This window comes from Epargyreus clarus, unplaced genomic scaffold, assembly GCF_041222505.1.
Source record: "Epargyreus clarus isolate Ecla_fem2 unplaced genomic scaffold, WU_Ecla_fem_2.2 ptg000014l, whole genome shotgun sequence".
Lineage (NCBI taxonomy): Eukaryota > Metazoa > Arthropoda > Insecta > Lepidoptera > Hesperiidae > Epargyreus > Epargyreus clarus.
Window position 1 is genome coordinate 15,278,612 of NW_027332222.1, and position 23,327 is coordinate 15,301,938.

At 35.7% G+C, this 23,327-nt stretch overlaps 2 protein-coding genes and 1 non-coding gene across 4 annotated transcripts in view; 1 reads left to right on the forward strand and 2 right to left on the reverse strand.

Annotated features, from left to right (window-relative positions):
• Positions 1 to 540: 540 nt before the first annotated feature.
• Rbp1 (RNA-binding protein 1) lies at positions 541 to 5,358 on the reverse strand. 2 transcript variants are annotated; one of them, XM_073079190.1, is made up of 5 exons: positions 5,198 to 5,358; positions 4,899 to 5,107; positions 3,402 to 3,473; positions 1,598 to 1,744; positions 541 to 1,104 (listed from the first exon to the last, which is right to left on the reverse strand). In XM_073079190.1, exons 2-5 carry the CDS (start codon positions 5,105 to 5,107, stop codon positions 1,098 to 1,100), a joined length of 435 nt encoding a protein of 144 aa, XP_072935291.1. In that variant the 5' UTR covers positions 5,198 to 5,358; the 3' UTR covers positions 541 to 1,097. The 2 variants fall into 2 exon arrangements, with proteins under 2 accessions (XP_072935291.1, XP_072935290.1); XM_073079189.1 differs by lacking the exons at positions 541 to 1,104; positions 1,598 to 1,744 and adding an exon at positions 2,685 to 3,037.
• Positions 3,997 to 4,130, reverse strand: LOC140747622 (small nucleolar RNA SNORA53). Its single transcript, XR_012102886.1, has one exon. It is a non-coding gene; the product is annotated as a small nucleolar RNA SNORA53 (small nucleolar RNA).
• A 364-nt stretch (positions 5,359 to 5,722) lies between the features above and the next one.
• Positions 5,723 to 23,327, forward strand: part of sws (patatin like phospholipase domain containing sws) — a 50,445-nt gene continuing 32,840 nt past the window's right edge. The window contains exons 1-7 of the mRNA XM_073079191.1: positions 5,723 to 5,907; positions 17,325 to 17,406; positions 19,792 to 19,997; positions 20,473 to 20,659; positions 22,289 to 22,434; positions 22,839 to 22,967; positions 23,231 to 23,311. Of these exons, the coding sequence (XP_072935292.1) occupies positions 5,806 to 5,907; positions 17,325 to 17,406; positions 19,792 to 19,997; positions 20,473 to 20,659; positions 22,289 to 22,434; positions 22,839 to 22,967; positions 23,231 to 23,311 (933 nt within the window). The 5' untranslated portion in view covers positions 5,723 to 5,805. The remainder of the gene's footprint in view (positions 5,908 to 17,324; positions 17,407 to 19,791; positions 19,998 to 20,472; positions 20,660 to 22,288; positions 22,435 to 22,838; positions 22,968 to 23,230; positions 23,312 to 23,327) is intronic.

Here is a 23,327-nt window from a genome sequence, read left to right on the forward strand (position 1 = left end):
TAATACAATGTTTTTACTAATATATTTATTATAAATTACATTGTACTAAGACTTAATATTGTAATCTCGGTTTACACAGTTATATGTATATTATACTATTTTTATAAGGATTTGTAATGTCTTCCAATTTAATTTTGTTTGCAATAAGTTTAGCTTAATAAGTAAGCTTGTTTAATAATGATAATAGCGAATTGTGATTTCAACATGACTATTCGTGAGTGTGTACTTTATCTCAACGTTAATTTAAAATAAATGTGAAATTATTATAAATGTTATGAATATTGTATTAAATACAGAACAAAATTACAATTCGTTTTCATTACCCTTACATATGCGTAAATGTTTTTTTTTTTTGTTTTAGCATCTGCGATCAGTCTGTCTGCGACTATAAACGGATGTGTTGTGAGTCTTATAAGGCTTGTAGGGAACTGCTCCCAGCGGAGCCGACCCTTTCTTTATTTTCGGACTATTAGTCACGCGTCATCGAACATATCCCGCCGCTTAATGCCTAAATGTAGTGTATTAAAAATGAAACAAAAATTAAAATTCAATAAATTCTATTAAGTCATCTTAAAAATAGTCTACAATAAGAAGTAGGTACACATGTAAATTAGCTTTGAAAAAATCTTATACCTATATGAAGTTGTACTATCAACATTTATGTAGGCTCCAAACATTGGCGCCAACTATTGGAACCGTATGGTCAATGTATGGTTGAAACTGCATTGGGAATTTGGGATAAACAATATGGCAATTAGTAGCCACCAATGTTTGTAGCCAGTGTAATACAATGTTAAAGCAAATTATCAAATAATAAAGCATAAATGAAAATCATGTACTGAATTATAAAACTTAGTAAATGGGATGGCACTCAAATATTTTAACTTATACTTTTGTCTCATTATTTAAGCTTTGTAGCGCATCTATGATTTAAATTTATGAATCAAGAATAAGCTATATATTTAGTCTTCTAGAGGTGAAAAAAGAAAGTATTCACAACACAAACACACATTTCACTTAATAACAATAATCACTATATTACAATTCAAATAAGTCCATGATACACGTCTAATCTCAACGGGAAGAATGCTTCCAAGTTAGTATCTGAAAAGAAAACATGTACCTTTTAATACGTTAATTCTCTTTAATCCACCTTTATAAACTCAGATGTTTAGGAGTTATTTAGGTTTTTATCTTCTTAGTTTTTAGACTGCTGATATTGATGGCAACAGATAATCTTCCACATTTTTGACAGTATTATGAAGTAAATGATTTAGTCACTTATAGATCCACATAAGTACTCTGTCATTGACACACACAAGTCCAGTGGTTATAAACATCCACATGGAACAAAATTTTCAATAATAAATTCATTATTTTGATATGTCTAGCAGGGGATCAAACCAAAGTGTCAGACTGCTTAAAATATAGCCTATGTTAGTTCCACAATGAAAAATTTAAGATGAATCTATCATCAAGTTAAAATCTGTCAAGACGTTTGGATTGCAGTTTGTCAAACATTGAGACAAACACATATGCTCGTAAAACATTATTTTCCTTAGTCTGGTAAAAATATCCAAGCAGAGGTGGTGTTCACCTGTTTTTGCTGTCAGACCGGCTGCGTCGTTCGCGGGAGCGCGACCTCCTCACGGAGGGCGAGCGGCGGCGCACGGAGGGCGAGCGGCGCGGCGAGCCGGAGCGCCCGCGGGAGTACGAGCGCCGCCGGGGGCTGCGGCTGCGCGATCTGTAGGTGCGGACACGTTAGCGCTAGACACTTGCTATATGTAAGGTTAGCTAGTGCAATATGGGCACTGGGGTAACACTGTATGATGAATTGTTACCTAATTGAGGCATTTTTGAAGTTTAACGACATTTAAAATCGACAAAATGAAGTTGGCTAGTAAATCAGGCAAGTGTTGCCGAATATGCTACCCTGGAAGTCATTTTAAATATTTTATTATATGCTAGGCAAAGTATCATAAGTGACATGACATGGTATGGTCCGACCGGATCCAATATGATATGCATCTTGCGCGAATGTATATTGCTTGTAGATGCTTAGTACAACGTGTGTACATAAATTACACACACGATTTATTATTTAGCAACATCGTAACACAATTTAAAAAGCATGGCGAATTAGACCGCAATTTCAATCATACAGTTTTATCTCAGCGCCGATATCACTCCAACTAAACTTACCTGTCGTGTTCCTAGTGGCTTAGTGTTGGGTAGCAACCGCGCTTACTCATGAGTGCAAGAAATTGTTTTTAATTAATTGTTACGTCACGTCGGTCATTATTTTTAATTGTATTTCATAAATTATAAACAACTTTAAATAGAACTAAATTTTGGCCTTAATTCGACGATCTTCCGTGTATTCTTTGTTACTCATTAGCGGTTTGACCTAACAGTACTAATCATATATTCTCATACCATTTAAAACGCCAACATATTTCAAAACTAGTGCTAAAAATACAGGTAACAGAACAGGTAAGGCAGTGATAAGTATAGGATTCAAAAAGTACCGAGACTTGGTGAGCCTGCGGAGATCGTCGAGCGTTGTGAGGCTGCTGTGAGGCCGAAGGGGGTTGGAATACCGAGGCGGTGACAATTTCTATGTTTATCTTCCGGGTGGCGACTTAGACCGGAAGTTAGAAGGAATGCGGACACGCGGAGAGTCGATCCGTTATGTTGTATTTCTAGCTCGGTGCTTCGGTGACGGCGGGTGTGTGCAGTCGGTGAAGCAGGAGGTTGCAGAGGATTGTAGGTAAACTATGTGGCTCCCTTCGGTAACGTTAATTCAGTTTAAGACAGGGTCGAGGATTAGGTGATGGCCGTCGGGAGGAGAAACATGGGGACGCAGTTGGCGGAGACTTCAGCTGCGCGCAGTAGAAGTTTGGAGAGTCGATCGCAGAAGTTGAGCGGGATGTTGCGAGCGGCGGTCGCGGATGTCATATTGGTATACAAGCCGTAGTTGAGGTGAAGAGATGTGGTGAGGTCGTTGGTGTGTTGGTGGTTTGTTGATAAAATGGTCCTGTAAACGATCCAACACCCACCACATTTAATTCCTTCTTATCAGTAACTAAAACTACGACAGTTACACTAAAGCAAATGTTGATTGGCAATTATTGTATAAACATTAATTAACAAATGATTGTAAATAAGCAGTTTCTGCGCTAACAAATGCTTAATGATATCTGAACACTTCATGCTTCAGATATATTTAATTTATCTAAAATTTGTGCATTACGTTAATTTAAATAAACTTTCACTTTTATCTGGGAAAACAAACAAAATGTGTAAACATCACAAATGAGTTAAGAGTTAAGACAAATAAACTGAAGTGTAGATATCATATTAACGAAGTGTGTAGTTGCAAAAAATATATTTTGTGTTACCTGGAATAGCGACGATCTCTTCTCGTGCGTCCATTAGACATTTCAACGCGTATACGTGTTCCACAGCATCGTCTGCAAACATAATAATTATTCAATTATGCTCTTGTGTATTTTTTCAGCTTTTACAACCATATTAATACTAGAGAGGAACTATGATTTAGGTTTTACTTACAAATGTCCATACCATATCTACAGAATAGAAACAATAGTAAAAGTAGCATTCATTAATCTACGAAATAATTAAACATTACATGGTGACATTGGATTCACTATAACTTTGACATCTAGGAGGTTTTTATTACATATGTTTGCCTCTGGCATTCATAACAATTCTAACTACACTCTATACTAGCAGTCATCAACCATTTTGGCAACACATACTAGCTTCACGAGGTACCAATTGTCATAACTTTTCTGTATAATTTGAACTTATATTGGTGAGAAATTAGGTTCTAGTAAAATTACACACAAAAATTTTGGGGAAAACCTGTGGGTCGCGGGCCATATTCGTCCCTTGGGCCTCGAGTTGTAATTACAAATTAAAATGCAAATAGACACTGCTATATTGAAACAATCACATTATAATATATCATGAATGTTCCCCATTCCAAGAGAAGTAAGATCTATGAAAATCTCACATTTCAGCCTTAGATTGGAGGTATCGTGCTCTAGCACACTTATGACTCAAGCGTTTCATACTGAGAATGAAACGGATCTAAGGAGCGTGCTGGTTGTTAATAATGCACACCAATAATAATATACATTAATAGGAGTTAAATAGTAACAGTAATACAATAATTATACTATACAGATATAGGGTGTAAATTCACATACACTAAATAAGTAATTCAATTATTTCGATTCTTTATCTACCTAATATATTCGTAAGTGATAAAATGTCATGCTTGATTGGACATAAGAATATAAGAAATATGCATGAGCTCAGCTCAATTAGATAAGCTCATATTGAGCATAATTAAAAACATTTATCTATCACCAGTTACAAAATGTATATAACATGCTACAAACTTATATCCAGTTTTTATCAGTTTTAAATAGATTTGTGAGCAGTGAGCCATTTAATTTTACTTTAGATTAATAAATTAACTGAATAATTCAACAAATTCGGAGCAGTAACAAACTTATGCATGACAATTGATAGCCATGTGGTGTTTTTAATATTCATAGCCTATTCATTAGCTTTTATATCATTAGCTCATATTCATTAGCTTTCTCCATTATCATTTCAGGCTTAAATTTAAGCTACTACTCCCGCGAGATATATTCTATGCAACTCAATTGGTTACCTAGCGATTTGAAAATAATAAATGTATAATAACACATAATAATGTATAATAACACGAGTACGCGAAGATCAATGATGAAGTGGGTCAAGAGAAAACAAAGATGGCGGGTTTGCACGCTATTTAAAAACCGGTGGAAAAACAATTAGAAAGCATATAATACGCACTATTTGAAGTAATATCGACTACTTACGTTCCATCTAAACTCCGTACGGAGTCTTCGGCGTCTCTGGGGTCTTCGAATTCCACAAATGCAAAGCCAGGTGGATTTCGTGCCACCCACACATTTCTGATACCACCATATTTGGAGAATACTTTCTCAATTTCGTATTTTGATGCGTTTGTTCCCAGGTTACCAACGTAAACCTTGCATGATAGATCCCACTCTCGGTAACGTGACATCTAAAAAAAGATAATAATGTAAAAACATCAGCTATTTATCGGCGCCATTATGGCGTGTTTAGTTACATCGAAAGAAAAAATAATAATTACCTTTAATAATTTATATTACAACACTAAAAGAAAATAAAGGAAAACTGAAAGGTTTTGAAAATGTACTCCTTTTCTATAATTTTTTATCACAACTTAACCACAATTTGAACTAATAACAATACTTCTTTGACTTCTTTCACCAAGCGTCTAGAAAAGAGTGAGTTGAATGAGTGAATTATTGAATGACACGAGGACATTAGTTTTCAACGTTCAATAATCCATTCATTCATTGTTCAGAACAGGAAACGAGTAAGAGTTGAATATAATCATAACCATTCATTTAATGTCAGTGCTGCCATTACTTTGTCTTTACATTTTACTTTGTTTATTAATTGATGGATAAAACAAGGATAAATGTATCACTTTTTGGCAATGAGTCTAAATAATCATAAAGAAAGTTTGACTCCGGTCTGACTAATATTTTCAATCTCACTTTTACTATAAAAATATTCCTATCTGGAAATTTTCATTCAAGGTCAAAGTTGTCAAATCAAATGCAAAATGTCAGTCAGCTGTCAATGTCAAATCATAAACAGTGAAACAGTAGTTGTAGAGGCTGGATTGGTTTTTGCGAAAAAATAGAAAATAACCAATATATTAAAACAGAAATGGATGTCGTGGGCCTGTTGAGCAATATTAACGAGAAAACCGACGTGTTTGCAGTGAAAACGTGGACATCGGACTGGTCGTATAGTTTTCAAGACAACCAAGTGAGTAACCTACCTATTGATTTTCTAGAGTCGCACAAAGGCTTTTGGCTTTTGTGAATTTTCATTTATGTGTAAGAAATTGAATAAAAACCGCGCACTTTTTAAACTAGGGCTTCCATGCGGAAGTGTTTCCTCCGTTAGGTAATAGTTGTATTATTATTAGATGTCTATATCCTTGAGTGGAATAGTTCGGCGTTGTCGGTGTTCGCTCTTCCTGCATTTTTATTAAGAGTTTCGCCGTTTAGCGGTCAATTAATTTAATCAAATTGCATCTGTTACTCATGGTAGTAATAAACCTATTTTTTCACAGTAGTCCATGTAGACTGTAATTTTATACTGGAATATTTATTTTGTCGTAAAATTCCAATTAAGTGTTGCGAGACACACTTCTATGTATTCTATATTATTGAACTAAGCATAAGTATGATTCAATTTATCTATCTATCCCAAAAATATTAACTAGATCCAATCAAGACAACTCTGTATAAACATGAGTCCTCTTTCTACAGTAAGAAAAAGGGCATGTACAATACAAAAAAATCCATCATCATCATCATCATCGTCAATTCAAATCTTTTCCTTCATTAATATGTGTGTGCAATTTTTTAATTGCTACTATAAAAAACAAATATGCATGTTGATTCATAATGAAGATAAAGCAAGTGCAAAGATCATCATTATAATGTTTTGTGGATGACTACTGTGTGTGTTATCCAATTTCATTTTGTTTTGTTATCATTTATATGTTATGCTGCTTAATGTTTTTGTGCCTATATAATTATTAGATAGTATGGAAGATAGTCCAAGCGCTAATATTCCCCATATTCCTCTACGCAGCAGAAACGTGGACCTTGCGAGAAACTGATAAGCGTAAAATAGACACTTTTGAAATGTGGTGTTGGCGGAGAATGCTGGGAATATCCTGGAACTCCTTCCGCACCAACAAGTCTATTCTCGAGGAACTGAATATCGACGAGCGCTTATCCAGTACCGTACAAGCTCGCATTCTTACTTTCTTTGTCACGTTTCACGACGGGGTAGTGTGTCCATTGAAAGACTTGTAGTGCAAGGCAAAATCGAGGGTACAAGACCTCGAGGCAGATCACCTATGCGATGGACTGACCAGATCAAGACCATGGTGAACGCCCCACTACATGAGTGCACCAGGAAGGCGGCGACAAGAAACGAGTGGCGGCGTCTTGTTAAGCGTGCCACGAAGACCAAGTAATGACCACGACCACTCTGACAAGAGTGTAACGCTTAAGAAGAAGAAGTATGGAAGATTCCAATACTAGTTTAAAAAAACTATTGATCTGTTATATTTTCCTTTTGCCTTCATGGTAAAGGGTAGCACTACCCTTAGGTAGGTTCAGGAGGTTTCATGTACTAGACCATGCCTGTGCTATAATAATAGTAATGAGTTGAGGATGATCTTTAACTTAATTGTGAAGTTAAAGAGTCTTCAATCATATTTTTATGGATAGGTTAATTATGACTAGAAGTCTAGCAGATAAGCAATTTTAAGTTTTATTAGTTTGCTATAAATATCACGCTGTAATAAACAAGATAATGAGATTGTGGCAAACTTGATGGGTGCAAATTGATTAATAGGTGTGAAGTACACTAGTTAAAAAATTTATATTTATGTGTACCTATATCATGTAAATTCAGCCTTTCTATCTGGACGTATGAGGTTTAAATACAGGCACAGGATTTTTAAAAATATGCATATTATGATTTATCACTGTGATCTGTAATAATAAAGGAAAACATTGTCAAGAAACGTAAACACTTTAGGTTTTTTAATCCATGCAATCCACACTTGGCCCAGCTTGAGCTTAGCCTTCTGACTTTGAGAGGACCCCTCCTCAACAGTGGCACAGTAATAATGCATTGTCTAAGTTTACACAATTATTATCATTGAGGACATCAACAGATTATAAGTGCCAATTTTGTCACTTAGCTGTTTAGTTTGGCGTTATTGAATTGTGAATATACCTATTGTATGGTAATTTTATGTTAATTGTTGTGATACGGAAATGGGGATAATGCTTATAAGCAGGACTTGCGATCAAGGTGTGTTAAAGTCAACATTTGTAATCTTATAGTTATAAGGAACCTAAACTCTGTGTTCAAAGAACATGTTGTGCACATTTGATTGATCCCCCATACACATGAAATTTAGAACAAGAGTGGTACTGTCACATCATCTGATACATCTATTTCTCGCGTGATGTAGCAATTCCTGGGTTTTGGTGGACTAACATATTATGTGGCGATCATCTTATCATGGAATCTGCTAAATACATTTGGTCACAGGTGTCTTTCAGCTACAATGAGCATTTTTCGTCAGGTGGATTGCATATTTGCTTGCTACTTCACTTCACTCTAGAATGAGATAAAATGATTGTGTTTTCTCAAGCACGATTACTAAATTTCAATTCACTACATCCCCGAAAAAAATTTGAAGTTACGCTCTACATAGTCTGTTTGTAATTTCAAAATATAACTACCATTTTTATGTAATTTTCGTAATAGTAAGATATAGATCGACCTTGGGCTTAATTGCTTTTAATGTCTCAGGAGTCAGGAGTAGGGCTAGAGCCTACTCCACCATCCTCTTCCAATGTCAATTGAATATAAGTAAATTGAATGAGGGGAGTGTTTATTAGCGGCTGACAATTGTTGGACTACAGCATCTTTTTTACCCAAAAAAAAGGGTCTCTCCCAACATGCTTACAACTTCAAAAGCCGTGCAATGCAAAAACCTGTGCGCAGGTTGAACATCAAATAAAACAATATTAACAACAATAAAATTTGCTTACATTACAGCAATTTCGTAACACCCACTGATCATACTAACATTGTCCAAGGATTTTTTATTAATAAACTGTTTGTTTGTCGTGCTTGCGCAGTTAGTTTTGTCGTTTTTTTATTAATTGGTAACTGTATAGTAATTGGTAACTTGGTAACTGTAGGTATAGTAATTGATTTATTATTTTCATAACATAACTAAAGCACCACAGTCTAAATTGATGAACGAATAATCTTGTTTCAACAACAAAATCTCAACACTCTTTTTAAGTTACGGTAGTCGTATCGACTAATGTATAGCGTATACGTTGAAAAAATATGATTAGCTTTCTAGGGTTAAAGTCACATTTTTTTTGCATACCATATTGTGTCGGTGATAGCATGTCAAGTATAGAAACCGTAATGTACTTAATAACTTATTTATCTAATACTAATATTATGTAATAAATCGGTAATTTGTCGTGTTTGCGCAGTTTGCTTAGTCGTTTGTTATTAATTAGTAACTGTTGTTATACGGAAGTTATCATTGATATCGCATAATTTTTTGCAGATAAAATCCAACATTAAGCTATATTGCTAACGTTTTGCATATAAATGCCATAGTTGAATTCTTTGCACCTTAGATTTTGTAGATAGTTGTTATTTTTGCGAAACTGGCTTAGAAACGAACCGCCCGAGGACTTCTATCAGTCAGCTGTTGGTCAGTTTGTCGTGCTCTATCAATTCGAACGGTCGTGTTGTGTCGTTTATCGTTATAAATATTGTGTCGTGGGGAAAAACAAAACCGTTCTAGAAGTGATAACTAGCTGCTAAATAAGTTTTCGCTATAAATTAATTATGATTTTTTAGCATTTTTTTTTGTATCGATAAAGTTAAGTTTTACGCAGATAGTAAACAGTATTTAGTTAAATTATTTGTTGCATTTGTTTATAACAGTTAAGTCTTTGTTTTGTGTTTATTACTATAGTGTCTTTTTGTGTAAAACATGTGACGTAAGAAATTATGTCTATGCTATCGTGATGTGATATGCGAAATGCAAATAAATAGATACATTATTTCCTCATAAACATTTAATGTTATTTCATAAGCATTATTGTGATTGATTGTTGGTGACTTTTATTTTAGTGGTCTATTGTCACAGTATGTACGTTTTTGTGGTAAGTATATTCTTTATTCTTGTCCAAAGGGATTAAATGTATAGGACTTTAGAGCGGACATTGTTAAGATTTTCATACAATAAATCTTAAAAATAAAAGGTCTTCATACAAGACACCAATATTTTTCGGTGTTTCTCGGTCTATCTATTGAACGGTCATGAGTAGATAATTGAAATTTCCATAATGCATAATCTTCCGTCTTTCTTTATTTCATGACACACTTACAAAAAAAAAATTAGCGGTAAGGAATCATCCGTGTGGGAGTTCGGCTCACACTTGGCCAATTATTACTTTAATACGAAAGGTCAAAATATCGGGATGTGTAGCTTAAATAATTATTCTTTACAAGCCTCGCATGTAAAGTTTGTCTTTGCGTGAAAGTCCTATCAACATCGGTGCAGCGAAAAATAATTCGTTTTATGTTGTGTTGAAATAATATACAGACACTTTTATTTATTTATATTTATATGTATGTATTATAGGGATTTTGATAATGTCAAGTTTTTGCTTAATTATCTCGTTAGTCAACTTTATTTTTTGTCATTCGCATATTTGAATAATAATAATATTAATAATTGGGTAAGTTTTTATTCTTGTCCTAGTAGAGATTATAGAATCGTTGACAAATTCAAACGTCAAAAGATCAAACTTTCCAATTTTTATTCACCAAATATCGATTTTTGACAATTTCTAATAGACACATATTTCGAATGAAATCAAATTTCGATCTTTTGTAGAAATTAGAGAGATTGGTTATTAATAAAGGATGTTAATATTAAAAGTCAAATAGAGCAGTTATTTTCAGTATTAACCTACGTGTAATAAATGAGCAATTAAAATAATATTACTCAGCGTAACGAATAAACTTTATTTTGCATTATATATAATAACTTCAATAACCTTTTGTTGTTATGTTTTATTTTTTTATAGTAATTAATATTTCCATGGTATTTCTTCAGTATTTTTCCAGTGAAGTAATTATAATTGGCTAAGTTTGAGTCAAACTCGCATACGATGGGTTCTGTACCGGACGTCGTCAACCTTTCTCAATAATCTTCTGAAACAAAACTATTTACCCTCGTTATTTATAATCGATCTATCCAATTTTTGCCTACTTAAGATCGACATATTTTTATTTCTAGTATGACAAATTGGCAAAATTTAATCATTGGTAGTCATAACATTGAAAATATGTATTTTAAAAACGGGATTTAACGCAATAAATGATTTTTGAAAAAGTTAGGTGCTTTGGTACGTTTGTTTCCGTAAATAGATTTTTTATATACACAGTACAGCAATGCGGTCATAAATCTTCCTCTTTACAGCTTAGTTCTTATTCTATTTAAATCGCTATTACTGAGGCACTTGACCTAAATTTCGGTAAAACAGAACATTGATGGTAGCACTCTAATCTTATAGTATTATGCGAACAGTTTGTAATAGAACGTGGATACAAGTCGCATTTGTGTCGAGAACACCTAAAACCTAGGCTAGATTTTAGGGATAGCTCAATTGATTTTTGGAATGCCAGTCGTTAAAAACTTCACGGAGGCGTTATAGATGGTTTAAAAACTTCGAACATTGGGTTTATCACCAACCTGTACTGCCTCCACCAATACGCATTAGAACAGGGTGGAGGAGTATGCTCCAGGCCTCCAGTTTTGGAAGAGACTCGTGCTCAGCATTGACATCGAAAAGCGTATTGTCCACTAATCGCAAGCTTCTAATTATGAAAAATTATTTAGAGTTGGGAAAATGCGCCTCCCAGAGGTTGTCTCGTGGTAGCCGCTGTCAAGTCACCTCAAGTACGTGAAGTACTGACTAGGGATCATCCATTTACCTCTTAACAACACCTGAAGTTGCTTATCCTTTTTGCATAATTCCATTGAATTCAATAATCGCATTCAGTAGTGCAACAGGTGTTGTGTACAATCAGATTACAACGATATATCGCGGAAATGTAGTCATATTATGTGACCTCGATGCTGTTGACAACATGACTTGTTGTCATACGCAGTGACATATTTCTATTTATCTATCTATTCATCGACCTCCTTATTTATCTATTTATCAATCTATTCTTCGCAGCCTTAGCAACTCCGTTACACATAAAGGTAGCTGCGCTTGGATGAGTTGTAAAAGCAGCAAATTAAGGTGGAAGAATCCCTCGTGGATCATCAGTCCACCAGCCCATCTATTTCTACTTTATGAGAATAATGTTAAGCGCGGCTTAGGCAAAGAGCGGTTTTTTCGATCAGTCTACCTCAATGAGGTGCCGCCAGAACTAGTGGACTAAGGGAGCGGCAGGGGCGGTCCACCCCGGGCTTTTGATCCTGGGGGCCTGCAAATGTCTACAAGTTCCGTTGTAAAAATCTTGTAAAATTAGATTAACTTTTTACTTGGGGGCCTCATTAAACATTTCTTCCCCGGGCCTCTGATGAACTTAGTGCGCCAATAGCCACGCCTCGAAACACTAGTTCTTCTAACTTTAAACTCTGTACAAATCTAGCTACAGGTGTGATGTTTTGTGTTATGTCGGAAATAGTCACATGAGATTTGTTGACATCATGAGGGCGACAGTGGAATTCAGGTAATGCTATCATAGTAGGAAACTTGCCTTGGCCGTGACGTTACTGGAAGACTGCCAGACATCATTAACACAGTAACTCACTGAGCGATCTATTGTTTTCAACTTAAAAAATGCTAAATGCGTTAGACTCTGGCATGGTTCCGTATGGTACGATTATCCATTATTTGTGTTATGTATTTACAAGAAATGTTATTATGTTTTGTCCAATTTCCATTATTGGGGATCCTTAGAGGCAAAATCGACTGCGAGTACCGCGACCGCGACACACCTACTTGGCAGCTTTCTATTAATTTAGTTTGCATTATAATTAGAATAAGTTTGACGCTTATCTATTACGCTTTACGATAGATTACATGTTACGATTTACGACAAAAACAAAATATGTGACATCAATACGTCTCTTGTGTAGGAAACTCTTATTTTGTGAGCCGTGGTCAGTGGGACAATAATATGTCGATTATCACCATCATCCCGTTGCTGTCCCACTGCTGGGCACGGGTCTCCTCTCAGAATGAGAAGGATTAGGCCATAGTCCACCGCGCTGGCCAAGTGCGAATTGGTAGACTTCACATACGTTTGAGTTTTTTTGTTAATCTCTCAGGTATGCAGGTTTCGTCACGATGTTATTCTTCACTGTTTTAGCAAGTGATAATTAATTTCTAATATGCACATAAATTCGAAAAATCAGAGGTAACTGGGATTTGAACCTCGGACTCTTCGATCGAGAGGCCGAGGTTCTTAACCACTAGGCTATCAATGTCACGTCGACTATAGCCACGTCAAAATAAGTGTTCTTCATAACAAAGACTCACATATGGAATTCTGTATACCCTATAAGTAGTTTTGTTCACGGAAGCTATTACCAAGATTTGTAATCAACGAGTATGTGGATAATCGAGTTGCGTCAAGGAAATGAAGAAATAAGACTCTTCAACGGTACGATTGATTTATTATGCAACTGATATTTCTACCTACTATTGTAGGTGTATTTTTTTTTAAGTTTTTATAAGGTAAGTTGTCCTGTAAAATTAACTTGGATCGACTTTTTATTGAAAAAAATATAATAGGGAATAGTGTCGTTCAGACATCATTTTTATTGAAACCTTGGGAAAAAAGAAAGAACAAATTTAAGTAGAAATTGAAATAATAAAAGTTGGATTTAAAACAGTGACTGTTGTGTTTTGGTTTTAAGAAAATCGCAAGGTACTTTTAGGACCATGTCAGTCTAGAAAAAATTCACGAGTAAATAGTACGAAATATTTTGTATTGTCGTAAAAGATAAATGTTGAATATAGAGTTTAGCAGACCTGAGGTATTCTAACTTTCAAAACAAAGCAAATAACATTTGCGTTAAGCGACTGTGACTGTTTGCCATTAGATTAAACGTTGACATTTTCGCTAGGTTTGTTGAGGTTACTAGGTAAAACTGATTTCTCTTGCAATATTGGTGAGTCTTATCGACAGTTAGACTGATTTTAACCGGATTGAGACAAAGGCCTTTACCGCTTGGATAAGAACGACAAGCCTTAGGTCGACAAGCTATGTGTAATGCGTCTAAATTTTTTTTTCTTGGAGATGGTATAGTTCACAGACAAGGTTTTATCCTCAAAATATTTTCGAGTCCGTACACGGTGTACGCTAAAATTTACACTTAATACGCCCTTACTGGATGTACTTCTTTTATTTTGAAATAACCAGTTTCCCATGCGGCCTCCATCAAGATGGACGTGGTAGTTGCAAAATAACTGCATAGAGTGACATACTTTTTTTTTTGTTTTATACAAAAATATAATTACCAGCTATTTCCAATGACAGACAGTCCCCTTATTTCAATGAAATATAGATATTTTTTACGGATAAAAGGATTTTCGAAACTAGACCGTGCATCGCGTATTTTTTTCTTGACCTTATCCGTGCACGTTTCTATTGATGCAATGTTTGTTTCGTTTCGTAAATAATCTTATCTTAGTTACTATTAAACTAACACTTAACACTTCAATAAGTAATGTATTAATAGATGAATAAGCTTTAAAATATTATTGATACTTATGGACGTAATTGTATACTTATAAGAATTGTGCCTTAGCGCTTGCTATACTATAAACGTCACTAGGTATAGTTATCGCCAAACTGCTAGTCCGCTCTAAAGTTTTTCCGAGCAAGTGTAGTCAAACAATTTGCTATAGTGACGCAATTCATTTCTATATTCATAGCGGACTAGCAGTTTTACGCGGAATATACTAAAAAATTCGCACTATTACTATAAAATTCGCTCAACTATTTGAGCAAACATACTTGTATTGTTGCTATAGTATCGTAAACAAACGTATAAAATTTGAAAATATATATGTTCTTAACAACACATACACGTGTTAAATATATATAGTAATGTAGATAGACCACGTACTCGTCGTAGATACGTGCAAAATATATTTTATTTTAATCGGCGCAGGATTCAAACCTGCGACCTTGTGACGTCCGATATCATCATTTACTAGTCTAGCCTGTTCGTTTCGCAACTATTTCGAAAGCTACCTCGGTTGCTATCACGTTTAACCTTACCTTGAAGATAGAAAAATACTACCGCTTTTGATGAAACTCTGTTTTGTGTGTCCTTGATATGTGTGCTAAATTGTTATTTCTAATAATCTATGTTAGCTGTCGTAACCACATGTATACTTAAACTAAGATGGTTTTTCATGTCAAAACCAATGATATTAATGTTATCTTGGAGATAAAAGTGCACAAACAGACAGACAGACAGATTCAGTGATAGCATAGCGGCCTGGAAATTGTCCTCGCAATCTGGATTCGAACTCCAGGCACCCATGGCTGACTTTCAGGGCTTTAGCGGTTAAGGAAATATCGCAAGAAAACCTACACGCCTGTACCTAGAAAAAAATGAGGGTTTTTTTATAATATTGGAGTAGCAGACGAGCATGCAGTCCACCTGATGTTAAATGGCTACTGCCGCCCAGAGTCATCTGTTATCAACCCCTGATAAGATTAGACTCCTACCTGAGGTCCGCCCAGATGTACCAGTACTCCTGAGGACTAAGCTGGAACGCCTCGGAAAAGTATGTCTCCCTAACCACACCCTTCGAACCAGAATACAGCAACTTTTAACACTGCTGTTATGAGGCAGAAATACGTGTGGCGGTGGTGCCGCTGGAATCGAACCACAGAGAGTTCTACCACATTAAAGTGTTTGAAGTCTAGCAATCCGCACTTCATCAGCGGACTAATGGCGCATTCAACTATTGGCGTATAGGTGTATATCGTCGGTCAATATCTAAGAAAAAAGATAACAATCAGTCACGGATAAATATAAGTACAATGCCATTTCTAATGCACGGATAAGGCTTATCAGTTTTTATTTGATGTTTTAAAATATTTGTATTGAATAATTTTTTTTTTTATTAAACTTGCACTTGTTTAAAATTGTGAAGTAGTTAACAGGTGTGTTATTGACTACTGTATACTTTGACTGTAGTCATTGCAGACAGTAGAAATTGATAAAAAATTACATTGACATACGACCGAAATTACATTTGAACAAACAATGATTTACTTATATAAACAATTAAGTGCGACCAAAATTCTACTAGAATCCGCATTGGATAGCATAAGGGAAAAGTTAATACATACTCTATGTTATGGCCATGTCAGTACTTCTTCTAACTGCGTTGTAAAGGCTATTTTGCTATCTGATAACAGTGATAACCATAAAACCTGACAAAGTCTATGCCAGTGATTGGCAACTCGCAGACCCTCTTGTGGTCCGCGGATCACCCTAGAACCTTCTTGACGTTTTTTTTGTTTTCAAAAACTTCAGAGACTTCTAAATGCAGTCCGCTATTATCTTACATAGCTACTATGTGGCCCGTGATGTCAAAAAGGTTGCCAACCGCTGGATTAGGCTGTATGCAGTCGTAGCGTGCTTATTGTATGTAAACATCGTATGTATAACATAACTAACGTTTGCGTTTACGTAATCGACACATAGATAATTAATGCCTTGTTTGGTAATTGTTAACTTTGGTGAGGATGAGAAAAGTAAACATTTTGAGTAGATAGTACGGTCATGTGAAGTTGGTTATAGATGACTGTTGGCTATAATGACCTTTAAACATCTGTGAGATTTTTATATCTTTTACATATGAGCTATCGTCAAATATTGTTTAGGTTAGTTTAGGTTTGTCCCTGTAGTTCCGGGACTAGAATAGGGCTACGGTATCCCCTGCCTGTCGTAAAAGGCGGCTTCCGGGGTTGCGGGCGGCAAGAGTGGGAGCTCGAACCGTCCAGTATGCTACCCCGGGAAGGACGGCGGTATGTGTGGTCGCATACCGTCGTAATCACCAGATGTTGTGGGAGGAGCGAACGCTCCCCCAGAGCAGAGCTCGATTCGGGCATCGCGCTTGGAGGACTCCGGTTGTGTTCCGTTGAAGATCCCGGAGTTCTCCAACAAGCGCTGAGGACGGCCATCGGGGAGTTTTAGTGCGGTAAAAATCCCACATAACCCGGCGTCGCTCCCACCTTTTGAAGGTTTCGCCCTCGAAAAAAAAGAAGGTTAGTTTAGCTTGTTAGGTTTGGTTATGGTTAAATCACTTTTTTTAAATACCCATTGGACGGACGCCGAAAAAAAATCCTTATTTCGAAAGTGACACAAATATAAAACTACTGGAATACTATAAATAATAACAATAACTTATATATTTTATGAACAATCAAATAAAATCGCACAGATTTCATTATAACAAGGAATAATTTGTACATGCAAAGGTTACATCTTCAAATGGTCACAAGTTAAATAAGTTAATTGATGATTTAATAATTGTTCTCTTTCTTTGTTTCAGTTATTGTGGTCGTTTTGCGGCTGCCTACTTGTATCTGTATTAGTGGTGTTCTTCTATTACTACAAAAGATGGCGGTCAAAAGGTAATAATTGTAAAAACTTAGCAAAACACATGTACACATTTCAAAAATGACTATAGTCTATATCGAATGTGGGGAATTCATTAGTATATTCGGAGTATTGCACCCGAAAACCTTCACATATCAAACCGGTATTTTTTTTTTATAATATAAGAGTAGCAGACGAGCATGCAATCCACCTGATGGTAAGTGGCTAATGCCGCCCATGGACACCTGTAATCAACCCCAGATAGGATTAGATATTCCTACCCGAGGTCGGCCACAGATACGCCGCTACCCCTGAGGACTAAGCTGGAACGCCTGGAAAAAGTCTGTCTCCCTTACCACACCCTTCAAACCGGAACACAGCAGCGCCTAACACTGCTGTTATTAGGTAGAAATAGTTGTAGCTGTGGTGCCGCCGGAGTCGAACCACAAAGGGTTCTACCACCTTCAAAATTATCGGTATATTAATAAACTACTAATAATAGCTTGTTTAGTCCACTTGATAATATGGTCATTGCCGCCCATGGGTATCAATTCCAAATATAATTGTAGTCCTATCTAAAATCGGCCACAGGTATGTTGTAATCCCCCATAACATGTGTATTTACTATTTACCATACCATACGTGTCTATCGTTATTAAAAATCAATCCATCTAATGTTTTGCTTATCCTTAAATCGAAACTTAACAATTCTTCTAGGCAAGAATTGTCAAGTTTAGATTTTTGGCGGGAAAAACATGTTACACAACAACGGGAAAAACATACGTTAGAAAGCACACCACGAAAAATAACCACAACTTTACTATTAGTTATTACTTTTTGTTATAAACAAGAACGGAAGCTTACTTTTTGTTTTGAGTGATGAGAAATAAATTGCAATTTTTATCCAGCCCAAGGTAGTCCACATCGTAGATACTCGTACTATAATACAGGCAACACTTGCACAAACAAAGAGAGCTCGCGATTAATTTATGTGTGTGTTCAACATGGAAATGTCAGGCTGTCTTTTGTGTGGATTCAACGAACTTTACATTTATCATTGTTGTATAAATAATTCTTTATATTATGTTTTTGGAATGGTGGTGTGAATTTTATATGAATACGGTTGAATGTTTTTATTACGAACGAGCTAAAGCCGTGGTGGCACCCACGTTAAATAAAACGTTTTGCACGGAAGCCCACTATTTTCTTATTTATAAAAACAAAAACCCGACTGCCTAAAATAAAGCCTATGTTACTTTCACAATGTATGCGAAACTAACAAGACCTCTTATGTTAAAATTTCTCAAGCCTTTTGGGATGCAAAGAATGAGAGATGCGCTCAAAAAACATTTCCTTCCCAAGTAGGACAAAAAATAGTCTTAGTTACTCTTCATAGCATTAAGTAGCCAGTGAAAGTCCTGTCGAAATCGGTTCAGCAGTTTCGAAGATAATACGTAACAAACATGCAGACAGACATGCAAACATTTTAATATTTACAATATTTTAATTTATAATTAGGCACTTTTAACAATGTACTTTTAACACACGTCAACCGCATTTTAATTGCTTGCATTGTTTTATAGTTTAATTTATTGCTAGCGGTCTTAAAGTGTTCCTTCATTGTCACATTCAAGGTTGTGTGATAAGAAAGAAAATCGTTATCAAAATAGGTCGTGACGTCATAATATGTTATGACTGATCAAGGTCCGATGGAGGTACCTGCTTCTGAAAATTAGAATTTCTCAAAATGTCCTATAAGTAGCCCTCTCAAGTCGAATATTTAAACTTACCCGCGTTACATTTGTTTTTAGATTTTGATGGCCTAAAGTAATGTCTGTTAAAAGAATATACAGTCAAAATACTAACAAAGGTTACCTTTGTTCGTATTTTGACTACTACCTGCTAGGGCTCTTCTTAGTTCGAACTAGTAGAGACATCGGCACTCCTTTTTCTCAAAATATTAAATTATCGTATTATTTTTCGACACAGATGGTTAATAGGCACACGTATTTCTGTCTGATAACCAGAGCAAACCAGCATTTGACCCTACTGAAGGGACATATTACACATACTCTTTAAGGTTAACAGCGTATTGGTCGGCTCTACGAGTAAGTAGTCTACTACTACATGGGGTTGCTAAAAGATGCCCTGACTTATAAAAATGTACTTTAAAAACTAAAAACCACGCTAAAATCGCACAAGGAAAATCGTTAATCCTGATTCCTGACGATCCTGATGAGGAGAATGGGAAAAAATTATTAAAATCGTGTATTGTCATTGGTTCTTGATAATTGTTCAAAATTTTAAATTAATCGGACTGTTCAAAGTGGGTAAAAATCGAGTTCAAAGATTCCGTTACATACATACGTACACACAACCCAAGCTAATAAAAGCGTGGTAAAAATACAATTTACCCGTAGAACTGTCAGGCGGCATCGCAGCGGCGGCGGGCGAACCGGCTAAGCGCTTCCGCAAGCGCGACAAGATGCTGTTCTACGGGCGGCGGATGCTGCGGAAGGTGAAGTCGATCTCCAACTCCGGGCAAGGCCGCAAGCGGCGCGCGGTGATGCGCTTTGCCAGGAAACTGCTGCAGTTGAAGAAGGAGTCCGCGCCTGAACAGCTAAAGGTGGGTTACAAGAAATAACGGTGCCTATATTTATTGTGTTACACTACGAGCTCAAGAAATAACTATGCCTATTCTAGTAGTCCAATTCTAGTATAATAACTCTTATAATAAATAGTATCATAAGAAAAATTAATGCTGCAATTATTCACAAATTTTTGATAGCAATGGAGTATTCTTTGAGTTTAAATTAACAATACATTGAAAAAATAACGGTGCCTATACTTGTAGTCCTATAATATGGTTACAAGAAATAACGGTGCCTATGTTAAGATATCTTGTGTATTACAATAAGTGAGAATGTTTTTAACCAAACAAGATGGTTGTGGATCGGCTTTAAAATGCGTATATTTTTGTAATTGTTTGTGAATGCGTAGAATATAATATATTTTATATGTAGATAGGCAACAGTATTTCTTGGTCAAAAAAGGTTTGTGACGGAAGAAAAGTTGTTGAATTTTGTTTGATCTGCTTCCAGGTGTTAGAACCACCAGCCGAATACCTAGAGGAGGACCTAACGAGCGATGATCGTGTCCCCCCCGACGCGCTATACATGCTGCACAGCATCCGCGTGTTCGGCCACTTCGAGAAGCCGGTGTTCCTGATGCTGTGCAAGCACACCGAGATCCTCAACCTGCCGGCGGGCGCGTTCCTCTTCAAAGTGGGTGAGTGTCACGTAGTACATGTAGTACAGGTTGAGAAGCATTGGTCGGGGATCAAGAGAAGGACTTGATGAGTGATAACGATTACTGAGGGACTCATGAATTAAATATATGAAATATATAAATTAATTAAACATAATGATGTATGAGTTTATTATTTTTAAATACAAACAGCAATTATAATTATGGTAAATTATCGCAATGAAAAACATCATAAAAAGACGAAAAAAAGGCGTTCTGTGAAAAAACCGTTATTGTTGCTATTGTGGAAGATAAGATATTAAACTAATAAGTTTAATTTTTTATAATACACTTGTTATTGCGTGTTAAAATAATAATATGGCGTTCTAATATTTTTACTTCAGGCATTTATTAAAACTAACTATTTATTTGATTAGGCATTCGATCAACAATATCTTTGGTATTCTCGATTGAAGGGATAAGTGTATTATATAACTAGACCAATACTAATAATAATACATATAATTATATAGTATTTCGTCGAAATATGTTACAGTTTGTGGATTGTTTGTGTAAAGTAACCAAATATCCTCCTAATCTCAAGATAACTATCTTGTATAGATGTAAGCAATGTTTTTGTGACTTCAAGGCCGTATGACTTTCTCGTGTTTGTGCAATAGTGAAATAATATAAAAAACATAGTTTTTTCATCATAATTCATCCATTTTGATTTTTTTTTGTCTGTGAATGATGAAACGAATTTAGACAAAATTTGGCACCAAAAATAGAGAACATTTCAAGGAAAAACGTAGGCTACTTTATCTAAATATTCTAGCATATCTTTGTTAAATGTATAAAACATTATATAAAATAAATTATTGTTAAAACAGGAAACTGGTTAATTATGATATGTTTTGTTATGTTATGATACTGGTGTGAATGTGGGGGGTAAATAAAGTAACGTAGATCTCTTATCTGTGCGTGTGACGTGACAACATTGTGTGGGAAATATTATTATGTATTATATTAGTAGTAGTTTAAATAATAGGTCATTATTATTAGGGATAAAAACAATTGGTTGATAAAAAAATATATAAACAAAAAACCGGGTCATTCAAAATTGAATCTTAGTGATAAAATCCGATTTTATGTAATATGATACATATATGTTTAATAATCTTTGGTCCCCTGTAGCCTTAGGGTATTGCATTTTTATAAATCTTTTGGATTAATGTATTATTATTAGTTTGTAATTTATAGTTTATATTTTTTTATTTGAATTAAAATAGTAAATAGGTAATATTTGCCATTTTAATTTTATAAAAAAAATCTCTTAAAGAAAAAGTACAATAAATATAATTCGACCCGGGAGGTACCACCGCCACACCTATTTCTAACGTGAAACAGTTTTTACGTCTCGTCGTAAGGGGGCGAATGCCGGCTGATAAACATATGAGTCGTCCATCTTAGACCTCGGGTTGGATTAGATTCAATGTCACGAAATTGTGTTTGTAGACGATAATGACCACTTACCATCAGGTAGACCGCATGGTCGGAGCACGGTCGCTCGAGCATGATCACTTAGGCTGGCGGGAGATCTCCCTTTGCCAAACTACATATTAATAGGAGTACTGTTGATCTTCTGATGACGTCATTATTTTTGGTTTCCAGGCGACACAGACGAGAACGTGTACGTTGTTCAGAACGGTCGCGTGAACGTGTACATTACGAACCCGGACGGCAGCAGCCTGTCGCTGAAGGTGGTGCGCGCCGGAGAGAGCGTCACCTCCTTGCTCAGCTTCACTGATGTTCTGACGGTGGGTAACATTACATTAACGTTGGGTTTGACTCTACAAACGTCAGGGCAAAATGTACTACAGATTGGCAAAATGTGTTACAAAAGCGCGTCACTTTTCACCGTCAACTACTCCAATAAACGGCAAAGATACCGTTTGGGGATGTCATACATTTAGCTAAAATGAAAAATATTTTTTTATTCCGATTTACGTGGTGGAGTGGACAATTGATATCATGCTGTTCTGACGTAGCGGGATCCATGTTTGATCTCTGGCCATACAGACGTCTAAACAATGAAAGTACATTTCTGTTTGGGTATAGATATTTGCCTGTTTGACTTTCTGTGTATTGTAACTACGACTGAGATAGTGTCTTAAGAAGTTTAACCCTATATACCCTACGAGTATATCATTATATTTTACAGGGCCACTCCCAACCCTACAAGACGGTGAATGCGAAAGCGCTGGAAGATTCCCAAGTGATAAAGCTCCCGATGCGCGCCTTCCAAGAGGTGTTCAAGGAGTACCCTGATATATTTGTACGAGTTATACAAGTGAGTTGGTTATATATGATTTATAACTGGGGATTTCATTTACATATAGGCAAATAACTTAAATTGAGATATTTATATTGTGTAACTGTCACTGACATTATACTAGTAATGGAATCCATGACCATTCAGGTTAGTTTGTTCAATAGATTAAGGCAGTCTAGGACAGGGTCCAGTAGTAGTAGTAGTAGTAGTAGTAGTATTCAGTTAGAAAATATTTGCTATTTTATTGCAGAAAATAAACAAACATGTTTCTTTTTGTCCAGATCATCATGGTTCGTCTCCAACGCGTGACATTCACAGCCCTGCATCAGTATTTAGGTCTGAGTGCCGAGTTAGTAAACCCTGTAAGTAATATAATTG